Source organism: Leucoraja erinacea, chromosome 2, assembly GCF_028641065.1.
Source record: "Leucoraja erinacea ecotype New England chromosome 2, Leri_hhj_1, whole genome shotgun sequence".
Lineage (NCBI taxonomy): Eukaryota > Metazoa > Chordata > Chondrichthyes > Rajiformes > Rajidae > Leucoraja > Leucoraja erinaceus.
Genome location: NC_073378.1, coordinates 23880832 through 23891582, shown reverse-complemented (window position 1 = coordinate 23891582; position 10751 = coordinate 23880832). Strand labels below are relative to the sequence as shown.

Below are 10751 nucleotides of genomic sequence, written 5' to 3'. Positions count from 1 at the left end.
TCCCTTCTTTCTCTCCTTCCCTACCTCCCTTCTTTCTCTACTTCCCTCGCTTCCTTCTCTCCTTCATCCCATCTCTCCTACTCTTCTCTCCTTCCCTCCCACATACACACGCACACATAACGCACAGCCAACTACAACAAACACCCACACACAACTAAGTTAGGACGGGGTAAAGCCCAAAGGGTAAGATGGGGCTGAAGCCCAAAATTTAATGCCTGGACTGGTTTTTCCCCAACTGGTTTTCCAGGATCTAATTATTATTTTTTTCATTTCAGTCACTAAAACCAAGTGATATTGTAACTATGTACTTTACAGAGGTGATCTACACATTTTGTTTGTTACTTGTAGGCTTACATGTATGCAATTTTATATTGAAATGTAGCTTAGATCTGTTTGGTCCATTAACTCGCAGGCACTTTTTAAGCGCACATTTTGATTATTTTCCATTCTACCATAGAGATATAAAGTCTATAATAGACATTATTTGTATTTCTATGATTCTACAGACCTTGGCTGGGAACCTGGGGCTTTTATTTTTTATTTTTAGTCGATGGGAAAAATCCTCTTGTCCTGCGCAGCGGAGGGGACTCTGAGTAAGATGGCCAAAAATCACAGCCGTAAGTGGTAGCGTTTTTTCTAAAATCAATATACAATGCAAACATGGTGGTCAAGTTTAGACTTTTAATTATATAGATGTGGGGGGAGGGGGAGAGAAGAGAGGGGGGGCCATGATGGGGGTGAGGGAAGGGAAGAAAGGGGGGGGCATGATGGGGAGGGGAGAAAGGGGGGGGACATGATGAGGGGGATGGGAGAAGAGGGGGGGCCATGGTGGGGGGGGGGGAGTGGGGGGGGAGTGTGATGGGGAGGGGAGTTGGGTGGGACATGATGGGGGGGGTAGGGGGGGGATGATGGGAGGGGGGATGATTGGGGGGGAAGAGGGTGGACATGATGGGGGGGGAAGAGGGTGGACATGATGGGGGGAGGGGAGGGGGAACTCGAGGGGTTGGAGGAGGACGTGCGAGTTGGGGTTCAGCTCTTGACCTCAGGACCATGAGCCGCTCCCCTCCACTGCTCCAGGGTGAATGTCTTCAGCTCCAGTGCGTGGATCGACTTCATCTCCTCCTTCAGAACCTCGTTCACCATCCTGTAGAGAAACGGGGGGGGGACACAGAGGTCATCGTCATGCACCTCCTCACCCCCTCCTCTCCCCGTCTCTGTCACCCCCTCCCCACCGACCAGCGATCGCCCACACACTAACACTATCCTACACACACACACACACACACACACACACACACACAGGGGGACAATTTACAATCTTCACCGAAGGCGATTAACCTATAAACCCGCACGTCTTTGGAGTGTGGGAGGAAACCGAAGCGCCTGGAGAAAACCCATGCGGTTCACGGGGAGAGAACGTGCAAACACCGTACAGACAGCACCCGCGGTCGGGATGGAACGCGGGTCTCTGGCGCCGTTAGGCGGCAACTCTACCGCTGCGCCACCGTGACTGCCGACGGAAGTTGCTGGAAATGGGTTGTGAGTTGCCCAAGCGAAATATGAGGTTTGTCGGAAGGAACTGCTGACGCTGGTTTTCACCGACCAAAGAGACAGAGCGCTGGAGTAACATGGAAATTAGGTGCAGGAGTAGGCCATTCGGCCCTTCGAGCCTGCACCGCCATTCAATATGATCATGGCTGATCATCCAACTCAGTATCCTGTACCTGCCTTCTCTCCATACCCCCTGATCCCTTTAGCCACAAGGGCCACATCTAACTCCCTCTTAAATATAGCCAATGAACTGGCCTCAACTACCTTCTGTGGTAGATAATTCCAGAGATTCACCACTCTCTGTATGAAAAACGTTTTTCTCATCTCGGTCCTAAAAGGTTTCCCCCTTATCCTTAGACTGTGACCCCCTTGTTCTGGACTTCCCCAACATCGGGAACAATCTTCCTGCATCTAGCCTGTCCAACCCCTTAAGAATTGTGTAAGTTTCTATAAGATCCCCCCTCAATCTTCTAAATTCTAGGGAGTACAAGCCGAGTCTATCCAGTCTATCTTCATATGAAAGTCCTGACATTCCAGGAATCAGTCTGGTGAACCTTCTCTCCACTCCGGGTATGGCAAGAATGTCTTTTCTCAGATTAGGAGACCAAAACTGTACGCAATACTCCAGGTGTGGTCTCACCAAGACCCTGTACAACTGCAGTAGAACCTCCCTGCTCCTATACTCAAATCATTTTGCTATGAATGCTAACATACCATTGTCTTTCTTCACAGCCTGCAGCACCTGCATGCCTACTTTGAATGACTGGTGTACCATGACACCCAGGTCTCGTTGCATCTCCCCTTTTCCTAATCGGCCACCATTCAGATAATAGTCTACTTTCCTTTTTTTACCACCAAAGTGGATAACCTCACATTTATCCACATTATACTGCATCTGCCATGCATTTGCCCACTCACCCAGCCTATCCAAGTCATCTTGCAGCCTCCTAGCATCCTCCTCACAGCTAACGCTGCCCCCCAGCTTCGTGTCATCCACAAACTTGGAGATGTTGCATTCAATTCCCTCGTCCAAATCATTAATATATATTGTAAATAGCTGGGGTCCCAGCACTGAGCCTTGGGGTACCCCACTAGTCACTGCCAGCCATCGTGAAAAGGACCCGTTTACTCCTCCTCTTTTAGCTTCCTGTCTGCTAGCCAGTTCTCTATCCACATCAATACTGAATCCCCAATACCGTGTGCTTTAAGTTTGTATACTAATCTCTTATGTGGGACCTTGTCGAAAGCCTTCTGAAAGTCCAGATATAACACATCCACTGGTTCTCCCTTATCCACTCTACTAGTTACAGCCTCGAAAAATTCTATAAGATTCGTCAGACATGATTTACCTTTCGTAAATCCATGCTGACTTTGCCCTATGATTTCACCACTTTCCAAATATGCTGCTATCCCATCTTTAATAACTGTAGCAGTTTCCCCACTACCGATGTTAGACTAACTGGTCTGTAATTCCCTGTTTTCTCTCTCCCTCCCTTTTTAAAAAGTGGGGTTACATTAGCTACCCTCCAATCCTCAGGAACTACTCCAGAATCTAAAGAGTTTTGAAAAATTATCATTAATGCATCCACTATCTCTGGGGCTACTTCCTTAAGTACTCAGGGATGCAACCTATCTGGCCCTGGGGATTTATCGGCCTGTAATCCATTCAATTTACCTAACACCACTTCCCGGCTGACCTGGATTTCACTCAGTTCCTCCATCTCATTTGACCCCCGGTCCCCTGCTATTTCGGGCAGATTATTTATGTCTTCCTTTGTGAAGACAGAACCAAAGTAGTTATTCAATTGGTCTGCCATGTCTTTGTTCCCCATGATCAATTCACCTGTTTCTGACTGCAAGGGACCTACATTTGTTTTAACTAATCTTTGTTAACTAACTCAGCGGGTCAGACAGCATCTCTGGAGAACATGGATAGGTGACGTTTCAGGCTGTCTGAATAAGGGTCTCGACCCAAAACGTCACCCACTCCTCTCCACAGATGCTGCCTGACCCGCTGAGTTACTCCAGCACTCTGTGTCTGTCAGACGAGTTAAAGTGTTTGGCAACCGGGAGATCAGGTCGGTCCAGGCGGACTGAACAAAGGTGTTGAGCGAAACGATCGCCCATCTGTGGGTGTTTCGACGCTGTGTCTCTGTGACCCCTCACCTGTGTCTCTGGAGCAGAGCCTTTGAGCCGAACACTTCCGCCACGACCAGCACCTTGAAACTGGTCGAACATTTCTGTGCGGTGATGTCCTCCACTTCCTGTTGGGGACAGACATCTTGTAACAACTTTACAAATGATCAGCTCACCCCTCAACCCCCGACGTCCCAGAGAAATGTGTCTCTGTGACCCTCTCACCTTCAAGCTTTACCCTCTAGTCCTGGACATCTCCGCCCTGGGGGGAAAGGTTGTGACTGTTGACCCTGTCTACACCTCTGGTCATTTTATAAACGTCTATCAGCTCTCCCCTCAAACTCCAACGATCCAGAGAAAATATCCAAGTCTATAAAGCCTCCCCCTGGAGCTGAACCCCCTAATCCAGGAAACCTGCTCTGCATCCTCTCCCTGTAGCTGGAACCCTCTAATCTGACCCACTGAGTTACCCCAGCACTTTGATTTTACCAGCATCTGCAGTTCTTTCTTAAACAAACATCCTCTGCATCAGATCCACTGACTACAAGACATAGGAGCAGAATTAAACGTAGGATGAGCGTTTGTCGGCACTGGGCCTGTACTTGCTGGAGTTTAGAAGAATGGGGAGGGGATCTCACTGAAACGTCACCGAACCGTGAAAGGCTCGGATAGGGTGGATGTGGAGAGGATGTTTCCACTAGTGGGAGAGTCTAGGACCAGAGGGCGCAGCCTCAGAATTAAAGGACAATAGACAATAGTCTGTGCGTAAGCAAGGGAGATGGGGGGGGGGGGGGGGGGGCATTGAAACGTCACCGAGCAGTGAAAGGCCTGGATAGAGTGGATGTGGAGAGGATGTTTCCACTAGTGGGAGAGTCTAGCACCAGAGGTCACAGCCTCAGAATTAAAGGACGTTCCTTTAGGAAGGAGATGAGGAGGAATTTCTTTAGCCAGAGGGTGGTGAATCTGTGGAATTCATTGCCACAGACGGCTGTAGAGGCCAAGTCAGTGGATATTTTTAAGGCGGAGATTGACAGACTCTTGATTAGTGCGGGTGTCAGGGGTTATGGGGAGAAGGCAGGAGAATGGGGTTGGGAGGGAGAGATAGATCAGCCATGATTGAATGACGGAGTAGACTTGATGGGCCGAACGGCCTGATTCTGGTCCTATCACAAAGGAACATGAGGCCCTTCGGCCCACCTTGTCCATACCAAGCAAGTTGACATTTAACCCAACACCCTCTCTCTCTCACCACATGCTCCGCCTTTAACTCTTTGAGCAACTTGTCCCGGACACCCGCGGCCGTCAGTTCCGTCATCCTGGGGGGGAGAGAGAGGGCGGGGGGGAGAGAGAGTTGTGTTGTGAGGGAGGGGGGGGAAGAGAGAGTGAGGGGGGGGGGGAGAGAGAGAGGGGGGGTGGAGGGGTGGGGGGGGCTAGGAGCGAGGGGGGTAGGGGGTAGGGGGGGGGGAGGAGGAGGTGGGGGGTGGGGGGGAGAGAAAGGGGGGGAGTGGGGGGTGGGGGAGGGGGAGTGACGCGGGGGGGGGGGGTGGAGAGAGAGGGTGGTGGGAGGTGTAGGGGGGGGAGGGGGGTGAGTGAGGGGGGGGAGGGAAGGGGAGGGAGGGGGGGGGGGGAGAGAGGGGGTGGGGGGGGGTGGGGGAGGGAATGAGGGATGGAGGGAGGGGGTGGGGTATGGGGGGGAGGGGGGAATGAGGGGGGGGGGGGGGTGGGTGGGGGGAGGGGGGGAGGGGGGGAGGGGGGGGGAGGGGGGAGAGAGAGAGGGCTTGAGATGAGATGAGATGCATTCTTTCCCTCGCCTCCATTGAGTCGGGGCGCTGTTGAGGGGTGGTGGGGACGGAGAGAGCTATTGAGAAGTGGACGGGGGGCGTGGGGTTGTTCCTTGGTGGAGAGGGGTGGGGGAGGGTGGAGGGGGGGGGGGGGTTTTTGGGGAGGGGGAGAGAGAGAGTTGAGATGAGATTGCATTTCTTTCCCGCGCCTCCATTCTGAGATATTTCACTGAATAACTAACCAGGAGTCGGAGTGAAGTTTGCAAGTTGTGTCCGCGTCTGCAATGCGGGGGGTGGAGGAGATAGAAAGACACAGACACACACAGGGAGACACAGAGAGAGAGACACAGACAGACAGACAGAGAGAGACACAGACACGCTCACACACAGAGAGCGACGGTCTGACGGGGCGTCAGGACCCTGCGGCCGCCTGACTGACTGACTGACAGCGGCCTCCGCCAATGGCAGCGCCGCTTCCGCCTCCCTCCGGCCAATGGCGCCGCGACCCGGCTCCGCCCCTTAAAGGGGCCGCCGCCCCGACTTAAGGCGCGACTATTGCGGGCCCCGGGGTGCGAGAACCGGCCGAGTGGCCGCGGGGGTCCCCAGCGCTGCATTGATCAATGTGCAAAAGACGTGGCTTGCATCAGAGGTGAGGCGGCGCAGGGAGAGAGGTCGGGAGTAAAGGCGGCCTGGAGGCGGAAACATGGCTTCCCCTTCCCCCCCACAGCCCCCCAACCCCCATCTCTCCCCTCTCCCTCTCTCCCCCGCTCCCTCCCTCTACCCCTCTCCAGGGCTGCCAACATTGGGTGAGAGTTGGGAGTGAGAAATTACGACAGACCAAGCTCGAGGGAGCGCAGCGACGGGGGGGGGAGGGGGGGGCACCTTCTCATTGGTATGGAGCTTTTGCATTTTTCAGCTTGAAATTGTGCAATCTGGTGCATACTATAGCTAGTCTTTTAACTGACACTTGAATGCAATATTTATGCTTTAAATTGGATTAGCTATGAATAAGGTTAGGCTATATTACATTCCTAATTACATTCCACAGTGCAGCCAGGCTCTGGTCAACAGATGTAGCACATGAATGATCATAGTATATTTATGTTTGGAAATCAGATTATAATCACACACTTGGCCCATGTTGACCAACCTGGGTCTCACTTCTGGTACTACTCCTGACCCTCACTCCAGTTGCATACCTTCTCTCAGTCCTGACCTGAGTCCAGCCTTACACCTGGCCTTCTATTCAACCCTGATCATAGCTGCTGACCTGCTTAGGTTCCTAGTGCTGAACATTCCCATTGTCCCAGCTTTGACTGCACACCTAGTACTATTCCAGACCTTAACTCTGGATGCACACTTGGCCTTGCTCCTAGACCCTCTGCACTGACAATATATCTGGCCCACACATAAAGCCCCATATCTGACCCCCTGGCCAACCTATTGCATTCAAGACCACAGGTGCTTATCTAATGCGGTAATCTTTTATGGGGCACTTCACGCGCCAAATTTTGTATAACAAAATGTGCTACATCCATTGGGTTCCTTGTTATCTAACATGCTAGTTACTTTGTCAAATAAGTCATCAATTGGTTGAACACAATTTCTCATCCATGAAATTATACTCACTCAGCTGTACCATTTCCTTCATTTTCCTAACAAGGAAGTCATTTTCACCCCCAATATTTTCAGTATTTTGCTGTCTTCCTCACAGCTGGGACGTTTCCGAAATGCAAAGTCCAATAACTATATATTTAAGCAATATTATTCTATTAAATGTGATCTTGAGAATACTTCATATTTTCTGTGGTATTCATGACACAACAAAGATAAAAAGATATTTGTTTTGATTGCACCTACCAACATGCATACATTATTATATTACAGTTAATATGTACCGAGGGCAAATTTTTGTTCCAATGTTCCCCATTCCTGATTACTTTTACATTGAAGTGATTGAAATCCAAGTGAAGTTTAAATGGCATCAGAAAAATAAAACCTCCGGCATGGATGATAATCATTACGTGGTTGGTTTGGGTCAGTATCAGCACAATTACTAAATTAAACTTTGAATCTTCAGATGTCTAGGTTCAAGCTAAAATTAAAGGCAAATAATAACCTCACACATTCACCTGCAAGTATCTCTGTCACTCCTTTAAAATATGCCCCTTCTTTGAACAAGCCTTTGAACATCGCATCTGAATCAGTTTCCATCTGATTATGCTCCTTGAGGATGTTCATCTACGTGTTCAATTGATAAAACAACGAGATTGAGGACATTTCGATTCAACCTGTCAAAGGAATTTGGGGAGAGGGGATGGTTAGAAATAGTCAGCGAGCTAAACAAACATAATAGTTGAGTGGCAAATGACAATAGTGCTATCTTCCCAATATTTTACTGAAGGAAATAATGGGTTATCGGGGCTGTACGTTGTGACAGACAGCCTGACACCTTGCATGTCATTTTAATATTACACTTATCCCATCCCCCTGGATATTCCAGATTAATAAATTAAGGTTTTGCCAACTAATTACCATCAGGCGATTTAAAAATCAATAACATTAGCCAACTCCGAAACACGAAGAGCTGAGCATTGGGATCCACACATTACGGACAACTGGCCTCAGTTCCCCGCTCACATCTGGCAGTGATCCCCGTCTGAACCAGGGGCCACGGAGCGTTTTTGAAAGTGGGGAGGCTGAGCGATCACTATCACTCGCCTTGGGGGTTCCTGGCGAGGGAGTGGAGCAACCAAGTTGGGTGTAGGGACTTTTTGAAATATGATGTATTAAAATCATGTTTTCGTGCACTGTAGAAGTATGATTTCAATGATTTTTGTTTGAAGTATTTTTAAGAGGTAACTTTTTAATGGGTAACATTTTCCACACAAAAGGTGGTGGGTGTATGGAAAAAGCTGCCAGAGGAGATAGTTGAGGCAGGGGCTATCCCAACATTTAAGAAACAGTTAGACTGATACATGGATAGGACAGGTTTGGAGGGATATGGACCAAAAGCAGGTAGTGTAGCTGGGACATGTTGGCGGGTGTGGGCAAGTTGCGCCGAAGGGCCTGTTTTCACACTGTATCACTCTATGACTACATTATACCTCCACCATGCATGAATGCTTCAAAATCATGTGATTGAATTTTATTGCCATATACTCAAGCATAGAAACATAGAAAATAGGTGCAGGAATAGGCCATTCGGCCCTTCGAGCTAGCACTGCCATTCAATATGATCATGGCTGTTCATCTAAAATCAATACCTCTTTCCTGTGTTTTCCCCATATCCCTTGATTTCGTTAGCCCCAAGAACTAAATGAAAACATCCAGTGAATTGGCTTCCACTGACTTCTGTGGCAGAGAATTCCACAGATTCACAACTCTCTGGTTGAAGAAAGTTTGTCCTCATCTCAGTCCTAACTGGCCTATTCTTTATTCTTAAACTGTGACCCCTGGTTCTGAACGCCCCCAACATCGGGAACATTTTTCCTGCAGTTACACACAGTAAGTGAAAATATAGCAGGCAAGCAGGATGCTTTCTCCAACCACCCCATTTGAAGGCCACTATCTTCCACCATTTCTACCCAGTGCTTGGTACCTACTTCCAGCAGCCACTGGTTGTCCTCCAGGATGCACCGAGCCGCAGCCTGAAGGGCTTGTCCCTCTTAGGCGATCTTTTGGGCGACTACAAGCGACAGTGGCAATAATTTTTGCTGTTGGAGGTTGCCGTAGGTTGTCGCGAGGTGTCGTAGGTGAATGCTAATAAAACTAGTCCCTGACAGTCGCCTAAAGAGTCGCCTCAGTGGGACAGGTCCATAAGTGTGTGGGACTAGCGTAGATCAGGGGAGCCGTGACCAGCTGCGTCACACGTTGTCCAGCCCACTCTCCAAGGCACTGATAGACACAAACAGCCGGAGTAACAGCCAATTTCCTCTCTGTGTCTGTGGACCGACTCCAAGCACCAGAGGCCCATTGACCTGTGGCGCTGTTCGATACGCGATTGGCTTTGTGGAGATCAGAGCCACATGTCACCGTGTCCCGGCACTCGGCCCTACACAGCCCTGTTAGCCGGACGGGATTCAGTTTAGAGATACAGCGCGGAAACAGGCCCACCGAGTCTCCTCCGACCAGCGATCCCCGCACATTAACACTATCCTACACACACTAGGGACAATTTACACTTGTACCAAGCCAAGTAACCAGACCTTCAGTCTGAAGAAGGGTCTTGACCCGAAACGTCACCCATTCCTTCTCTCCATAGATGCTGCCTGACCTGCTGAGTTCCTCCAGCACTTTGTGTCTATCGGTTTAAACCAGCGTCTGCAGCTCCTTCCTACATGTGTACCTGTCCAAATGGTGTTTAAATGTCAAGTGTAGAATGAAGACAAGAGTGTTTGGTTGTTGCGTGCAGCGACATCAGAACAATGACATTCTCAGTTGCTGCACCTTAACAGGCCGGTTAAAGCAACAACATACAGATACATGTAAATACATTGATGCAGTTTACTATTGCCACCAGGTACAGGGAAAAGCTTTTGTTGCGAGCTACCCGGTAAATGCAAGCAAGCCGCTCACAACGTACAGATAAAGGAGAACGGGCGCAGCATATATAATCAATAATGCAATGGATTAATAATCAGTAATATTGGGTAATCATCCCGGCATATCAGCAAAGGCCCAAGTATTAGCATTACAATTAATGCCCCACATCGCCGGAGACCCGGGTTCAATCCTGGTCTCGGGTGCTGTCTGTGTGGAGTTTGCACGTTCTCCCTGTGAACGCGTGGGTTTCCTCCGGGTGCTCCCATTTCCTCCCACAGCTCCGGTTTTCCTCCCACATCCCAAAGACTTGCGGGTTTGAAGGCTAATTGGCCCTCTGGACTCGAGGGGCCGAAGGGCTGTTTCCACGCTGTATCTTTTAACTAATTGAACAAATTGAACAAATCAAGACTTACCTATCGGATTTGAATATGAACAATAATATCCCAAGGTTGCAGAGTATTTGAATGACATTTACTAAATCCCTGAGGTTATTCTTTGTAAAGTGAAGAGGGCCAAAAGTCCTCTCTACAAGTTTTCATTTTCTGAAGTTATTTTGTAGTTTTATATTTACCATCTTTGACCGTGCTTATTTGTTCCCACGAGACATGAATCCAGAATTACATTTAAAGATGAACACAATAATCAATTTAAAGACGATATAAATAATTCCAAGATTGAGTATGAATATCGGATTTTCTTGGAACATCCCTCTCTCTCTTGTCAATCCCCACCCGACGA

General features: G+C 49.1%; 1 protein-coding gene across 1 annotated transcript; it reads right to left on the bottom strand.

Moving 5' to 3' along the window:
- Nucleotides 1-989: 989 nt before the first annotated feature.
- On the bottom strand, nucleotides 990-5895 carry zgc:112271 (uncharacterized protein LOC553698 homolog). The gene is made up of 4 exons (XM_055653057.1): nucleotides 5711-5895; nucleotides 4937-5003; nucleotides 3718-3815; nucleotides 990-1144 (listed from the first exon to the last, which is right to left on the bottom strand). The coding sequence occupies exons 2-4, from the start codon at nucleotides 5000-5002 to the stop codon at nucleotides 1030-1032; spliced, it is 279 nt and encodes a 92-aa protein (XP_055509032.1). The 5' UTR covers nucleotide 5003; nucleotides 5711-5895; the 3' UTR covers nucleotides 990-1029.
- Nucleotides 5896-10751: the final 4856 nt, after the last annotated feature.